Raw genomic sequence first — 17,913 nt, forward strand, 5'->3', positions numbered from 1 at the left:
GTTAATGTTTCACATCTTCAATTTGCGGATGACACGATATTTTTTGGTGATTGGGCTAAAAGAAATATTTTGAATGTCCACAAAACCTTAGAATGTTATGAGAAAGTATCGGGCCTTAAAATTAACATGCAAAAGAGCCACATTTACGGAATTGGTGTAACCCGGGGAGAAATTGAACACATTGCTAATAGATTGGGTTGTATTACGGGCTCCTTCCCTTTCACCTATTTAGGGATGCCGATTGGTGAAAAAATTCACAAAAAAGAAACATGGAAACCCGTCATTGAGAAATTCTCTAAACGCTTGTCGGATTGGAAAGCAAGATCGATGTCGTTTGGTGGTAGATTAACACTTGTTAAGGCGGTCCTTAGTAGTCTCCCTCTATACTTCTTCTCGTTGTTTCGTGCCCCATCTTGCGTCATCAATCACCTCGAAGGTATGCGTCGTAAATTCTTTTGGGGCGGGTCGGGGGATGAAACAAAACTTTCTTGGGTCAAATGGGAAACCATACTTTTACCTTATAATGAGGGCGGGTTAAATATCGGGTCGTTAAAAGCAAAAAATTATTCGTTACTTTCCAAGTGGTGGTGGCGTTTTCGTACCGAAAACAAGTCACTTTGGGTTAAAATAATCAAAAGCATTTATGGGCGGGACGGGGGGTTGGGTTCTAACGATGAGAATGTTTATTTGAAGCAGAATTCCATACGGAGGAATATCATTCGATTGCGGATCGAGCTGATCAAAGTAAATATCAACATAAATGACTTATTCGAAAGGCAGATCGGTAGAGGCGATGATGTCGCCTTTTGGCTCGAACAGTGGGCTGATCACAGCCCCTTTAACGTCAGATTCCAGCGACTTTTTCGACTAGAAAGACAGCCTAACACAAATGTTCGGGACAGAATTCAGGTCGACAACAATATATGGCGGTTTAATTGGGAATGGACACGAGAACTTACGGGTAGACTACACGGGGAGTTAGACAATATGATTGAAATCATCAAAACAAGTTCAATCTCGGGTAATGGTGAAAGCTCATGGAAATTTTTGGGTCATAAAAGTGGATTATTTGTTACAAAAGCAATGGCGAAATTGATTGATGACAAGATTATTCCAAGAGAATCCAATTCTATAGCTACGTTAAAAAACAACCTCGTTCCTCTAAAAATCGGGATCTTCATTTGGAGAGTGCTAAGAAGGAGAATCGCGGTTAAAGTGGAGCTTGATAGGAGGGGTATCGACTTGGACACGTTGTTATGTCCAATATGTGACAACGTGGTTGAATCGGTAGATCATGCCATTTATTCTTGCAAATCCGCCCAAGACATTTGGATTGGCATTTTTAAATGGTGGGATCTTTCCCTTCCTTCGGGCTACACTTTAGAAGACTTAATCAAATGTTCAAACTCGTTCGGGATGGAACCATTCAAAAAGAAGGTTTGGCAAGCGGTTATATGGTCTACATGCTACATGATTTGGAAAAATAGAAACCTCAAGGTGTTCAAGAATGATGCGGACTCATCTCCAAAAATAGTTAGTGACATTCAAGTGAAGTCTTTTGAATGGATCAAAAATCGTTCAAGAAAATCACTCATCACGTGGCAACAATGGCTCATATCCCCGGCATCCACAAACATACTATGCGTGAACATGGACCCGGGTTGAATCTCATCGTGTATTTTGTTTTTTTCATCGTGTTGTTTAGCTCTCGTGTATTATACTTGTAATTATCGTGCGTGTTGGTAGCTAATTCGGCTTCCTCACATCTCTGTACATTCTATTTAGTAATATAATTTGCCTTTCAAAAAAAAAAAAAAAACTATTTAGCCAATTACTAATTAATTTTCTAAAACTAGAGGAAATTGCGTTAACCAAAACTGATGAATTTGCGACTACAAAAATAAAATGACATCTTGCTTACACTCGCCTTCCGTTTGAACAGGTTCCCCACAAGTGACTTCAAACTTGAAGGCTTATGACAAGAAGACTCCCTATTGCCCCATCTCCTTATTTATTCTTAGTTGCGGGTGAAGGCTTAATCTGCTATGTAAATCCGCTTCAAGTAGCAATCTATTTAAGGGGTAGAGATCGGAAAAGATAAGGTTCATTTAACCCACCTCTAATACGCGGACGACACCTAATATTAGGCGAGTGAAAGAATAGGAACTTTGATAATATGTTAAAAGACAAAATTAAGTTATTAATCCCTAATGTTTGCTCAAACTTTCATGGATGGACATAAATATTTTATTGACTTGGATGACCCTAACGTTTGAGATTGTTGCGCGGTTGGTATCAAACTCTAATGCACGTTAGTCAAGCTCCGTTAAGTGAACTCATGTCCGCGTGGTAAATTTGTCCGTTATATTTTATTCTTACCTCATACCTTCTCCCTCCCATACCTTAACCCACTGTTGCAAAACACCCCGTCTCGAGCCGTTGCGTCGTCCGTTGCGACGGTTTAGTGACTTGCCCGTCCCGTCTCGAAGAAAACCGTCTAATATGACAGTCAACGGTCAAAATTCGGAAAAGCCAGAAAGTCGGTAAAATTGGTCAAATTTGTCGTATTTTAGTTTGAATTTTCTGTATTATATTAACGGTGATAACGATTATGGTACAAATTAGTTAATTAAAGTTTTTGACTTTAAATTAGTCAACTTTGGTCAACGTACGTCTCGACCCTCGTCTCGAACGTCTCGACATTTTTAGGACCCGACCGTCTCGACCCCGTCTCACGTCTTTTGCAACCTTGCCTTAACCACAAACCTCTGAAGATATTTTAATCTAGATAAAAAAAATTAATAAAAGAAGCCATCAAAATCAAATCAGAATTAAAATTAAAATCACAACTAAAATCAAAATGAATTTCAAACTAAACCTTTCACGATTTTAAAACACAACAACAAACTAAAACATGTGATTACGGAGCAATAAAAACACAAGATGACTGCTCACAGCCGCCACAAAATCAATAAAACCTAGCAACAAATTTTTTTTAAAATTCATAATCGAAAAAAATGTACTTGTTGATCTTCCTGTAGGTTATTGTTTTTTTTTTTTTTTTTTTTTTTCACAAAATAAAATAATAAATAAATAAATTAGTAAAGATACTCGGTATATAGATACCCGCCCGTATTGCTTAATGGGTCTCCAAAAGTAATATCGAAGGTAAAACTAGACCGACGAAACCCTAGATATTTTCGTATACAGAAACACGATCCCCAAATCTCATCTCACCACGGATATACGTAATTCGTCTCAACTGGATATCAATATCAAGCCTGTTCATTGATTTATCGTTATCGATCAAGAGTTACTAAATCTCCGGTAATTCGACTATCCTAATTTGAATTTTTATTTTTCTTAATAAATATTACATATGGTTTATTAATTGTTTATAAATTATATTTATCATCACAGGGTTCTGTGTATATATTTTTTCTGTAGTGCCTAGGTTTTGATTTGAGTTTGAGCTAGCATGCCGAAAGACGTAACCCCTGCCGCTCATATAAAATATTATAGAATTAGAGATTAGCCAATAATTTGCAGTTATTATCTTATTCTAACTTTGATTTAGTTGTTATAGATATATTCAACTTTAGATGAAATTGTAATTGTAATTTCGATTAAGAGTGTTAGTTATTTGATAATTTTCCTTATGAATTTAGCAGCTTATTTTGGCTGTGTATATGTATTATCACGAATTAGGCTTAAAGTAATCGAACATTTTAGGCTGGATCTTTTGACATGTAAATGTGTTCGTTTTTGTTCAAAAATTGCCGTAAAAATTGTTTCTTTGGTTGCTTTTTATGTTTAGACAAACGAGACTTGTTAGCTGTAAGGACTGATTTGTTTCTGCATTTTTTTTGTTTTTATTTTGCAGGTTTTTGTAACCATGGCTGCTTTGAAGGAGATTCTACCACCTGCAAAATCATCTGCTGCTACTTTCTATGATCACTCGAGTGATCCATGGTTCAAACAAAGATACAGTACTCCGACAGAGGATGAACGAGCTGATATTATCAAAACTAATCCCATTCCGTTGTATAATACAGCAGAACGATTCAAATATCGGCCATCAAAAGCACAAGACTATGGTGATGGTGGAGCATTTCCCGAGATTCATTATGCTCAATATCCTCTTGATATGGGTAGGAAGAAAGATTCTTCTTCTGGCCCAAAGACGTTACCTGTCACAGTTGATAACCGTGGAAACTTAACGTTTGATGCTATTGTGAAGCAAAACGAAAATGCTAAGAAGATAGTTCATTCTCAGCACAGAGATCTCGTCCCAAAGATTCTTAAAGATGATGAAGAAAATGAAGATGATGAAGATGATGAGAAGCAGAAAGAGATTGAAGAAACAACTCTGCAGACAAAAGCAGCACTTGAGAAGATTGTGAACGTTAGATTAAGTGCAGCACAACCAAAAAATGTGCAGACTCAGTCTCAAGATTCAAAGTTCATCAAGTACAAGCCTTCTCAACAGTCAGCTGCATTTAATTCGGGTGCGAAGGAGAGGATTATTCGAATGGTTGAGATGCCTGTGGACCCTTTAGAGCCGCCAAAGTTTAAACATAAGCGAGTACCGAAAGCTAACGGTTCGCCACCTGTCCCGGTTATGCACTCACCTCCTCGGCCTGTTACTGTAAAAGACCAACAAGATTGGAAGATTCCTCCATGTATCTCTAACTGGAAGAATCCAAAAGGGTACACTATCCCACTTGATAAACGTTTGGCAGCCGATGGTAGAGGACTTCAAGAAGTTCAAATTAACGATAACTTTGCAAAGCTTTCTGAAGCGTTATATGTAGCAGAACAGAGAGCTCGAGAAGCTGTTGCAATGAGGTCCAAAGTTCAAAAAGAAATGATGTTAAAAGACAAAGAAAGAAAAGAGCAAGAGTTGCGTGCACTGGCTCAAAAAGCAAGATCCGAAAGAACCGGTACTGGTACCGGAACTAATGTTGGTGCTGGCTCTTTTGTACCTTCTGACAAGAATATGATGGAACTCGATGAGCCCGTTGAACATGAACCTAGACGTGTTAGGGAGCGGGACGCACCAAGAGAATCAAAAGAGGAGAGAGAAGAGCGTATCCAGAGAGAGAAGATCCGTGAAGAGAGACGTAGAGAGAGAGAACGAGAGAGAAGATTGGAGGCTAAAGATGCTGCCATGGGGAAGAAGAGTAAAATCACTAGAGACCGAGATCGTGACATCAGCGAAAAAGTTGCACTCGGTATGGCATCGGGCGGATCACGTGGGGGTGAAGTTATGTACGATCAACGTTTATTCAATCAAGAAAAGGGGATGGATTCTGGTTTTGCAACTGATGATCAATACAATGTGTATGATAAAGGCTTGTTCACTGCACAACCGACTTTATCTACTTTGTATAGGCCGAAGAAGGATGCGGATGATGAGATGTATGGTGGGGCCGATGAGCAGCTTGAGAAGATCAGGAAGACTGAGCGGTTTAAACCCGATAAGGGTTTCTCTGGTGCTGGTGAAAAGAGTGGACCAAGAGGTGGACCAGTTGAGTTTGAGAAGGAAGTGGAAGAAGCTGATCCGTTTGGTTTGGACCAGTTTTTGACTGAGGTCAAGGGTGGGAAGAAACCGTTGGATAAAGTTGGAAGTGGAGGAACCATGAGAGCTAGTGGTGGGGCGTCTACACGAGATGGGTATGAAGGGTCTGGTAGGTCCCGTATCGGGTTCCAAAAGGGGCGCTAAATTAAATACAAGTGTTCATTGGAGACTTGCTTTCATTAGATGCATCACTTTCATGATTTCATCTAAGTATTTGGATGGCTGTTTACAATTATGGATATTAGTTTATGTTGTTTGGGCAGAATTTGGTTAAGTAATGATTCGAACTTGTCACCTTTTGTTATTTTCTAAAACCAGTTAAACATATAAAGCTCAGTGCTTAATACTTTATGAGGAGAGCTTTGAGTTTCAAATACTTGGTTACCGCTTGTAAGAAACTTTTTGTAATACTATCTTGTATCTGTAGCGTTCTATATACTTAATTTATTTCGGTTATCTTTTAAAAATATACTTAATTTATTTCGGTTATCTTTTAAAAGTCTACATCTTGATGTAAATTTAAGTTTTGAAACAGCTACATGAGTGACTAATTTCTTTTTGCTTGATTCCAACTTAAAATTTAACAGCCTAAATATTCATAGTTACTGTATGAACTGCATACGAATATATCAAGAAAAAGTGCAGAAACGCCTTGTAGTGGTTTTAATGCAGCGTATTTAATAACTTGACTTGATCAACCAACGCAAGCTACCTTGAATGCATAAAAATGTGAATACTTTTTGCACGAGTGCGAAAACACTTGAAGATGACAGATCCACGATGCAAGTGTAAGTTGATTTTGGAGGGATAATGCTAGTATATGGTTTCCAAATGAAGCCTCAATTGTCTCGTGTCCTAACCAGATTGCTCTTAACGTAAACAGTATTGTCTCTTTAAGTACTTGTTTAGCTTTATTCTTCCTTGCTCTACAACCTTGTATTTCTTTCTTCCTTGATACACAGTAATAAGTATCTTCTTTACAATGAAATGTTCTCACATTTTGGTCTAATTTTGCAGCAAAATGAGAAAATCCACTCACTGCGTAGCGTATGCAAAGGATTTTACAAAGCATTAAAAGTACGTGAACGGTTATTTACATTACACATTTGAAAAGTATTAATCAATCATACAGACCACAATCTTCGCTAATTCTTCAAACGAACTCCAATATGCAGCAAAAAAGAACAAGAAACAAGTGGTCAGAAATCCATCATCGTTTATATCAATCTTGAAGTTCTTTTGGTTTATAAAAAGGATTAACATCATTGTAAGCCAATGTATGATTCCACAGAAATTTTACAAACTGATAATAAGAATCATCTCAAGCAAACCAATTTCAGATAATTATGTGATATTCATGAAACTTCCAGCATCCAAACTTGTTCTTGAAATCGGAAACAAAATGCTTCAGAGGTCTAAGCAAACACTTCCGAATCGATTTGCTCAATATTCGGGAAGATTTTTCTCAGAGTAGTCAGATAGTCTGAAGCTTTCACCTGCGTGATGTAAAGGAAACGTCAACGTTTTATACCATATACCAAATAATAATAATAATAATAATAATAATAATACAGGCTTTTTATACCAATAAAGGAGACTTTGCTAGCTACTAGCATATCTGTATTCCCCCCATATGGGTCACATTTTTAGGACATTTCATGCCTGAACATTAGCATTTAAAATAGCGTTTGACCAATAAAATACTCCACTTGTTAGCCACTACACCATTTTAGTATACGTTTCATAATATTAAGCAATAAAATTGTTACATATAAATGTATATAGTAGCATGGCTGCAAGGGTTGTCCTCTACCAAAAAGAGTACTAGTACTCTTTACTATAAAGAGCACAATTATAATAGTTTGATAGTTATAGTTATTTTAGATCTCTCGACACTCGTGCTTAAGCCATAACATTGAGCTTTAAAGTACATAAATAACGCTTACACATGGATTGTGCTCAAGATAGATAGTGGTGAGCTTCTCTCTAGAACCAGAAACTGCCTCCTCAATGCCATCTAATGACGCTAGCTGGTTGTTATTAAACCATAAATCTTCTAAGCTGCAATGAGAGAACAAAAAACCGATGAATACAACTTAAATTTAATAAAATTATTAGATATGATAAGAATAAAGCCATATATTCATGTATACATACCATGTAAGTTTCTCAATGTCCTCAATTGCAGTAAGCTTATTTGAAGAAACATCCAAGACCCGTAGGTTTGCCAAAGTTGATAAGCCTTCCATTTTCGCAATACCATTATGGCTTAAGTATAGTTCTTCTAAAGCAGTACATTCCTGGATATGGTACATAACCATAAACATAGTTACATTGGTCATAAAAAAGTCTATTAAAAATAAAAATAAAAATAATAATAATAATAATAAAAAAAGATACCTCTAATCCTTTCATAGAAGTTAGTCGATTGCTTTGCAAACTGAGCTTCTTAATGCATTTTAACCCACATAAGTTGATGGATTTTATACGATTGCGACCTAACCATAGCTCTTGTAATTTTGTCATGTTATGTATATTCTCCATCACCTACAAGAACAAAGTGCAGAAAATTTGATTTTTTTACATTTAAATCAAAAAAATATCTAAATTGTATGTGTGAATATAAAATATAAACATAAACAAAAACATCATTGTCTAGAAATGTAAACATAACCATTGCACTTGTTAAATGAACTAAAACCCTAATATTGAATCACAGTATAAAATTAGCCAACTTCAACTGATCTTCACAAACTCTGACCGTGTGATCCCGAGTAATCCTGAATTTTTACTGTTCACCATGTTTGACCATTTTTAATAGAGACTTAGACTTAGTTTCCACGCCACCACCCGACTCCCGATTACACCTCGAGTAATCGGTTGACTAAGCCATTTTTACAACCCTGCAATTACCCTTAACTAGCATGCAACTATTTCTCTTTATTGAGTACATGAATTCATGTAATGTGTCTTTAGTGCTTTCATAAGAAACAATCAACGTAAGAAGCATGGACTCACTCGTAATCGGTTAGAACCAAGTTCGAGAATTTCAAGTTCATTGAGGTGCTCAATCTCCTCAATTTTTGTAACTTCATTTTTTGAGACATAAAGTTCCTTTAGTGTGCTTGATGCCTTGGACAGTCCACTCATTGACAAAATTTCATTGAAAGACACATCAAATACCAAAAGGGTTTTAAATATGCTAACATCTGGAATATTCTTCAGCCGGTTATCCCTGAGAACTAATTCCTGAACAAACATCAAAGGTAAAAAAAAATAAAGACACAAAAATTTGAATCAACCAAAATGAAACATAAACCTAAAAACATGAGATATATTATATGTTATGGTGGTTGATTCGAACTTTTATCCAAAGATATATATTGTCTAAACACAATCTAAATAACTCTGCAATTCCTTGTAGTTCTTATCTTCCTGTTAATGCAAGGCTAATATAAAAAAAAAAAAAAAAAAAAAAAAAAAAAAAAACAGTACTGTAACTAAAGGTGTTCGGTAAATTTTTTTGCCTTCATATAGAAATTTCTAATAAAACTATCATCTCATAGTAAGTGTAATGGATTGCTTGACTTATGTATCTTGAGTTTTTCATATCATAAACATTTAAATAATACAAATCTTGATCAAGTATGACAGGCAGACAGGACCAGATTTGGCGCTTAATCTTTACTAATATTGGATGAGTGGATGACACATGTACCATTTCATCATCTTATCAATTTCCCGATAACATACCTATTTCACATGATACAGGTCGAACTAATTAGCAATTACTTCATTTTTTTAGGCGAAAAAACAAGGAGGATACCATAAATGGGAATCGTTCATAAATAGATGAAAAAGTCAAGAAGATACAAACCCGGCCCAACCACAAACAACAACCTACTCAAAACCAAACATGAAGCTCGAAACCACAAATGGGCATGCCAGTGCATAACCTATTCTAATAAGTGCCAATTCAAGGTTGCAAAAGACGTGAGACGGGGTCGAGACGGTCGGGTCCTAAAAAGGTCGAGACGTTCGAGACGGGGTCGAGACGGGGGGTCGAGACGGACGTTGACCAATGTTGATTTTTAAATATATAAGTACAAAAATGCATATATGTATACATATTTTAAAGCTAAAAACTTTAATTAATTAATTTGTACCCATAATTGCTATCATCGTTAATTTAATACAAAAAATTCAAACTAAAATATGATATATTTTACCGATTTTCTGACTTTTCTGAATTTTGACCGACTTTGACCCCAGTTTTTTCAACTTTGACCCGAATTTTGACCGTTGACTGTCATATTAGACGGTTTTCTTCGAGACGGGACGGACTAGTCACCAAACCGTCGAGACGGCTCGAGACGGGGTGTTTTGCAACAGTGAGTGCCATAGACTAAAACAATCGAGACGTAAAGTTGGTTTGGTATAAATGTAAATCTCCTGATATAGTGAAGTAATGTATTAAGTAGTGAATTATATATAAGCATTCACAAAATCTTCACATAATTGAATATGCAAATTTAGTTGAGTTATGTCAATCCACTTTTTACAAACTCTATAAGAGCTTGTTATTTTGTTAACATTATTTGTGCGCGCGCACATTTTTGACATCAGAACACATTATACTACCTTATGTCCTAGTCCCAAACTAAAATGTAGTCACAAAAAAATTACATAGCTTATTGGAGGTTAACCTAAAATCATCATAATTCTCATAAGCTAACGAACTGTCATTACAATGAACCTGAACAAAACTAATCAAAATAAATAAATAAAAAATAGAAAACTAAACATACATAGACATATATACAGCAACTGAAAAGTATACCTCGAGGCCGGAAATGGAGTTCCACTGAGAAATCGGCTCAACACCGGCATCATCGAAGAGATTTTGACGAAGAGATAATTTTTTGAGATTTGATAGATTAGATATACGTGAATCTAACTTATTTAATCGATTTGCGGTCAAATCGATTTCGATTAGGCTCTGTGGGAAGTCGATTGAGTCTAGATCATGAAGATGATAGCTGCTGGCATCGAGGACAGTTAGCGGTGTTGATTCTTCGGGATTGTTTATTGGATTGTTTCCTGTAATTTGTTCCATTGAAACTGCATTTAAGAAACCCTAGAAAATGATGTGCGAAACGGAAGATGATTTTAGTAACTCGTGTTTTCGACTTGCTTCTCTTTTAAAAAGTTGAAAAAAAAAAAAAAAAAAAAAGGAAAATTAGAAAGAAAAATGACAACTTTAAAAGTATCAACCTAAAAGTATAACATAAGATGTACAGTATTATACACGAAATATTGGTTGTGTATGTGTAAATATTGATTATGTACATATCACTATCCATTTGTTAGCAAGGAGTATGGAACTATGGACTATGAAGTATTACAATATTAGTTTTTGTTTTATTTCCTTCATACAAATACAACAAGTATACAACTATACAAGTATCCGAAAAGTATAACATAAGATGTACAGTATTATACACGAAACCCACTTCTGGATCCTTAGTTTGGCGTTGGATCGTTAAGGCCCATCTCATTTAAGCCTTTTTAATCAAGACTTTTTAATTAATGTTTCGTATTCTTTTACGTCTCAAAAGAGTATAAATTTTCGTATTGATAAAGAGGATGGAGTGACCATTTGACCGGATGAAAGGAATAGTAAAGTATCGTCAAATGCTTGATAATTCGGTTTTTCCAGTTTGTTATACTTGGTCATGTTTTGTTGCTTATTATTTCATATCCGAATGTATTGTTTGGAACTCGATTAGATTCTTGTGCTTTTAGGTTTTGTTGTTGTTGTTTTGTCTTTTGATTCTGGTTTAAGCTCGATTTGATATTTGATATAGTTTTATTTGTAGGTTGCTCATGTTAGCTTTCTCTTTTCGAGCCTTTACGCGTTTCGTTTGTTGTGATTTCGGTATTCAGATAAATTATTGGTCGTTCATAAATTCAAATTGCACATTAAGAGAAATCTAAAAGCATTGGGAGTTAGAGTCCGTCTTTGAGCTCGTTTCGCTTGGGGTGGCGTTACCCACTCAGGGTGTCCGTCGCTACACCTCGTCACAGCTGGGTTGCCGAGAGGATTTGGGTATTAGGTCGTTAATCATATGGGTTTGATATTTGCAAAATGAAAATATCAAAGGGATATCGTGAAGTACGGGTATCTAAGGAACTTTATCATTAGTCTCTCACATATTCGCCAATATTAAGATGATGGTGAAATGGATGGTTAGATGGAGGACTGGAGGAGTAATTGTTCCTAATTTGTTGAACTAATGGTTTTAATTTGGTTTGAAAATAAAGTTTACACGATAATGGTTTCATTTTGATGTAATATATATATATATATATATATATATATATATATATATATATATATATATATATATATATATATATATATATATATATATATATATATATATATTAGTGAAATGACCCGTGAAATCACGTGTTTGTTTAAACGAAACAATTTAATGACATGTTTTCGGTATTAACTGAATATAAATGCTAAAGTCATTTATTTTAATGACCCGTTCGACTAAGAAACGTGTCGTTATTTTTACAAATATATAGAGACATGTATTTTCGCATACATATGTAACGTAATTAATATCGTAAATAGAATCCATATTTGAATATTAATAATATAATAATTATAATTATTATAATAAAAATAAATTATACTCCGTAATAATAAAGTTTGCTCAAAGTTGAGTATTTATAGTTTTAATAATAATTATTAGTAAGAATAAATGCTTTTTGAAATTTGTTTAGAAAATTAAAAAACAACTATTATATAAAGGTTATACAATATGCTTTAAAATTTGTAATTGTGTTGGTGTTATGTTAAAGATTAGTATTTTCTTTTATAAATGATTTCATATTATTTTTTTAATTAAACTTAATATAAAATAAGGACATCATTAATGATGTCTTAAAAATTTTCTTTTTTATTTTGAATTATATTTATGCTTAGAAATTGTTTATTTATGACATCATTTTTTTAGAGATTTAATATATATATATATATATATATATATATATATATATATATATATATATATATATATATATATATATAACGACCCTCATTTTTCCATTCTATACTTTTTCTTATTAAATTGCCCAACAATATAGTTAAACTTAATAATTAAACTTTATTCGATAATTGTTAAGTGTTAAGAATTATAAAATATACTAATTAACTTTGTACATTAATTGACAAGTTAATAAAAATAATGAGTTATTAATCTTTGTGAACAAACAAATAACTTTAAAACTTGTGTATTAAAAATAATTAAACTTAGATAATTAAGAAATTATTTAAGCTAAATTAAAGTACAAGGACTTAAGTGAAAAAGTTAACCCTAATCCCCTAAGTGAAAAAGTTAAACCCTAGCCGATTTTTAGAGGGCAAAATTACCCTCTTACTCTCCTAATTTTCGGCTCCCATGACCAACCTTAACCCCTTTTCTAAGCCAACTTGTTCCCTAAGTAATTCCTAATTAAACCCTAATTCTAGAATAATCCTAACACTCCTATAAATAGAGGCCTAACCTAAACCTAATTCTTGTACCAAATCACAACAACAATTCTCTCCCAAAAATCTCTCTCCCTCCCTCTTGTTTTCGGCCAAAACCGAAACCCCAACACTATCATCACCATCGAAATCTTCAAGGATTTCCAAGTGATCTTCCAGTGTTCTTCGCGTTCTTCGTGTTCTTCAAGAATCTTCAAGGTGTTCTTCAAGTTTTTCAAGGCTTTGATCTTCAATCTTCATCGTGTTCATCACTTCTTTGTTAGTCATCTTAAATCTTCAAAGGTATACCATAAACCCTAAACTATTTACATAAACTTTGATTCGTTTAATTCATATTCATGTTATAACACATTCATAAACATACACACACCTAGATCTACACATGAAAGAAAAAAAATATATATTTGTATGTATATGTATGTCGACCAAAAAAAGAAAAAGAAAAAAAGAGAAAAGGAAAGTTTGATCTTAAAACCTTAGGTTACTACATGAAAGATTTGTTTATGGTTAATTTAGGAAACAAAATAAATAAATAAATAAATAATATATATATATATATATATATATATATATATATATATATATATATATATAAAAAATATTTTTATTATATATATATATACACGAAAATATACATATATATATACTAAACCCTAATTACTTAAACCCTAAACCTAATTAATTATTAAACCCTAAATAATTAAACCTAAACCCTGGACATTTATGAAACCCTAGGAAATTAATTACTAAACCCTAGTTATTAATTACTACTTTAATTAACTAACTCTAACTAATGAAACCCTAATACTACTTATACTATTAATTAACATGTATACACTATTACTATTACTAGCACCTATAACCTACTACTTATATTATAACACATAAAAACATTTTGGGATATGTATTAGAGATGTATAGATCTTCGAACTTTCTTGACGAATGGTTTCTACGAAACTCTAGGCGGAAGGGTTTGGATTTCCGATTTAAAGGATCCTATAGCTCAAGCCCCTAGACCTAAAATGGCCATTCGAAGGGAAATGGGTGATTGGAAGCTTATCTAATACGGCAAGTATCCTAAAATGGAAAACACTCTATAACTAGAAATTTTCTAGTTATAGAAACTTACTAAGATAAGAAACCTACTAAAAGTGAAAACTTTCTAAAAATAGAAACTTACTAGGAAAGAAAAAACTTAGCAAAACGAACTATACTTACAACACTATCATACTTAAACATCTACTTAAACTTGGGCAAAACACTTACTACTCTTAAATGTCAATAGGTTGACTTTCTGTTCGTTCCAACTTTCTATTTCTAGGAATAATCGCCATCTCTCTCTGCTTACTAAGGTGAATTCATATCCCCACTTTACTTTGTGCACAACTTATTTACTTTATGGGGTGAGACACATGTTGCTTTTAATATTTACAATTTAGACACAAGTGCCAAACTGTTAAACTATGTTATACCCGGCTATGTCCGACTAAGTCCCTACAGTGATATTTTTAATTGCTCGTTGATTGCATGCTTAATTATTGGGGGTAGGCTTATCGGGAGTAACGTCCCCGATACATTTGACTAAGTCTTTGTATTACTTAATAATGAAATTAAACCGACAAGGACAGAAACAACTTGTTATTGGGGCGAACTTGAACGTTTAGTCTAAATATCACGCACTGGCATAACTTTTTGATCTGCGAGATCAACTTTATAAACTAAATCTTGTGGTCTAAAACAACGGTCAAACTTATTTGTTAAACCTATGATTTCACTCAACCTTTTTGGTTGACACTTTAGCATGTTTTGTCTCAGGTGCTGTTTGATTCAAGCTTTCTTTCTTACTGCTTATGTGATGCTACTTGGACATAGGATCAAGAGATATCGCATTATTTACTTTTGCATTTGAACATTTACATTATTGTTACTTCCATCATTGTAACGACATTTCATTTTCTGCTGCGTACTCTCAATAAAGATAATTTTATCATTTAGTATTGTTCTCGTTTATTATAATATGTTGGTTTGTTTGGTATTAAGTCACATTTCGCCCAGGCCCTAACTGGGGGTGTGATAGATTGGTATCAGAGCAAACCAAGCTGTTATAGAGAACCAGGATTGCATCTTTATGTGTGCCTTACTTGTTAGCTAGGGTGCCTTAGCAATCTAGGAAACTATAACCTTTCCTGCCTTAAACTTTAAAACACTTAGGATTGCCCTATAATCTTAACAATTATGCTTTCATAAACTTGACTTAAAGATTCTAATCGAAGTCTCTTTTCTAATGTTAGGATGTCAAGCTCAAGCGTTAACAAGCCTAACAAAGTAACTCACAACCCTACCACCGAAGTAGGTGTTGGACACTCTGCAACTTCGAGACCTGTTCGAAGTCCTTCCTACAGTCCTGCCTCACCATCACCAAACTATAGCCCAAATACTATTCGAGATTCACAAAGGTCTCCTCAATACTACCCAACTCCAAGAATCGAAGATAAAGGAAGACGTCATGAAGAAGTCGGTCCATCAAGGAAGAGAGCCCGAACTCCTTCTTATAATGATGCTGCTAAGTATGAGATCTCGAGCCTACGAAAGGATACCGAGAGAAACTTGGAAGGTTTGCTTCGCCACGTGGCGAGAGTGGAGGTCCGTATGGATGAGAAAGATCGTGAAATTAAGAAGTTGGTGGAGGAAAATGTTGAACTAAGAAAAGAATTGAGGCTGCTTAAATATGAGGAAGAACGTAACACCCGTTGGGGGAAGCAATCCCTTGCTTGTCTCAAGGAGGATGTTGACTTTCGAATGAGAATGGAGAGAAGTTGAGTCGATAAACAGCTTGCTTTAAGAGAATACGACACCAATACCGTCAACAGTCGTGTTACCAACCTTTACGACAGCCTCGAGTACCTCTACGAAAAGCAAAAAAAAAGAACGAGCGATATGAGAAGTTTATGAAAGAGTCCCTCGATTGTAGTGACCCGAACTTTTCCATGTTTATATATATTAAATGAAATTTTTATTTACATGATTAAGTGTTTTTAACATGTTAAGCAATCAAACTTGTTAAAATTTGATTAATTGAAATAGGTTTCATATATACAATTGACCACCCAAGTTGACCGGCGTTTCACGAACGTTAAAACTTGTAAAAACTATATGATGATATATATATGGATATATATATATATATATATATATATATATATATATATATATATATAGTTAACATGATATTATGATAAGTAAGTATCTCATTAGGTATTTTAACAATGAGTTATATACATAAAAATGAGTCTATTGAATTAAGAAACTCGAAAATGATATATATAACGATTATCGTTATAAAAACGTCTTACTAAGTACATATGAATCATATTAAGATATTGATACACTTGGTTAAATATATTAAATGATAGGTAAATATATCATTAAGTGTATTAACAATGAACTACATATGTAAAAACAAGACTACTAACTTAAGAATTTTGAAACGAGACATATATGTAACGATTATCGTTGTAACGACATTTAACTGTATATATATCATACTAAGATATATTAATATATCATAATATCATGATAATGTAATAATTTAACATCTCTTTAGATATAATAAACAATGGGTTAACAACATTTAACAAGATCGTTAACCTAAAGGTTTCAAAACAACATTTAATGTAACGACTAACGATGACTTAACGACTCAGTTAAAATGTATTTACATGTAGTGTTTTAATATGTATACATACACTTTTTAAATACTTCAAGATACTTATCAAAATACTTCTACTTAACAAAAATGCTTACAATTACATCCTCGTTCAGTTTCATCAACAATTCTACTCGTATGCACCCGTATTCGTACTCGTACAATACACAGATTTTAGATGTATGTACTATTGGTATATACACTCCAATGATCAGCTCTTAGCAGCCCATGTGAGTCACTTAACACATGTGGGAACCATCATTTGGCAACTAGCATGAAATATCTCATAAAATTACAAAAATATGAGTAATCATTCATGACTTATTTACATGTAAACAAAATTACACATCCTTTATATCTAATCCATATACCAACGACCAAAAATACCTATAAAAACTTTCATTCTTCAAATTTATTCATCTAATTGATCTCTCTCAATTTCTATCTTCAAGTTCTAAGTGTTCTTCATAAATTCTATAAGTTCTAGTTTTATAAAATCAAGAATAATTCCAAGTTTGCTAGCTTACTTCCAATCTTGTAAAGTGATCATCCAACCTTAAGAAATATTTCTTATTTATAGTAATATATCTTTCTAATACAAGGTAATACTCATATTCAAACTTTGATTCAATTTCTATAACTATAACAATCTTATTTCGAGTGGAAATCTTACTTGAACTTGTTTTCGTGTCATGATTCTGCTTCAAGAACTTTCAAGCCATCCAAGGATCCTTTGAAGCTAGATCTATTTTTTCTCATTTCCAGTAGGTTTACCTACTAAAATTAAGGTATTAATGATGTTCATAACATCATTCGATTCGTACATATAAAACTATCTTATTCGAAGATTTAAACTTGTAATCACTAGAACATAGTTTAGTTAATTCTAAACTTGTTCGCAAATAAAGTTAATCCTTCTAACTTGATTTTTAAAATCAACTAAACACATGTTCTATATCTGTATGATATGCTAACTTAATGATTTAAAACCTGGAAACACGAAAAACACCGTAAAACGTGACATACGCCGTCGTAGTAACACCGCGGGCTGTTTTGGGTTTG

The 17,913-nt window shown here is 33.7% G+C and overlaps 2 protein-coding genes across 2 annotated transcripts; one reads left to right on the plus strand and one right to left on the minus strand.

Moving 5' to 3' along the window:
* Positions 1-3,275: 3,275 nt before the first annotated feature.
* On the plus strand, positions 3,276-6,015 carry LOC139869947 (SNW/SKI-interacting protein A-like). Its single transcript, XM_071857795.1, has 2 exons — positions 3,276-3,327; positions 3,884-6,015. Exon 2 carries the CDS (start codon positions 3,896-3,898, stop codon positions 5,723-5,725), a length of 1,830 nt encoding a protein of 609 aa, XP_071713896.1. The 5' UTR covers positions 3,276-3,327; positions 3,884-3,895; the 3' UTR covers positions 5,726-6,015.
* A 762-nt stretch (positions 6,016-6,777) lies between these two features.
* On the minus strand, positions 6,778-10,783 carry LOC139872876 (protein phosphatase 1 regulatory inhibitor subunit PPP1R7 homolog). The gene is made up of 6 exons (XM_071860805.1): positions 10,422-10,783; positions 8,600-8,830; positions 7,982-8,128; positions 7,739-7,881; positions 7,528-7,642; positions 6,778-7,077 (listed from the first exon to the last, which is right to left on the minus strand). Exons 1-6 carry the CDS (start codon positions 10,695-10,697, stop codon positions 6,997-6,999), a joined length of 993 nt encoding a protein of 330 aa, XP_071716906.1. The 5' UTR covers positions 10,698-10,783; the 3' UTR covers positions 6,778-6,996.
* Between the last annotated feature and the right edge of the window lie 7,130 nt (positions 10,784-17,913).

The sequence above is a fragment of the Rutidosis leptorrhynchoides genome, chromosome 10 (assembly GCF_046630445.1).
Source record: "Rutidosis leptorrhynchoides isolate AG116_Rl617_1_P2 chromosome 10, CSIRO_AGI_Rlap_v1, whole genome shotgun sequence".
Taxonomy (NCBI): Eukaryota; Viridiplantae; Streptophyta; class Magnoliopsida; order Asterales; family Asteraceae; genus Rutidosis; species Rutidosis leptorrhynchoides.

Excerpts from the sequence above, each read along its gene's own strand:
- LOC139869947 (XM_071857795.1), top strand. The coding sequence starts at position 3,896 with ATGGCTGCTTTGAAGGAGATTCTACCACCTGCAAAATCATCTGCTGCT.
- LOC139872876 (XM_071860805.1), bottom strand. The coding sequence starts at position 10,697 with ATGGAACAAATTACAGGAAACAATCCAATAAACAATCCCGAAGAATCA. Across the intron at positions 8,129-8,599 it reads TTGGTTCTAACCGATTACGA|GTGATGGAGAATATACATAA; the intron begins GTGAGTCCATGC and ends TTGTTCTTGTAG. Across the intron at positions 7,882-7,981 it reads CTTCTATGAAAGGATTAGAG|GAATGTACTGCTTTAGAAGA; the intron begins GTATCTTTTTTT and ends TACCATATCCAG.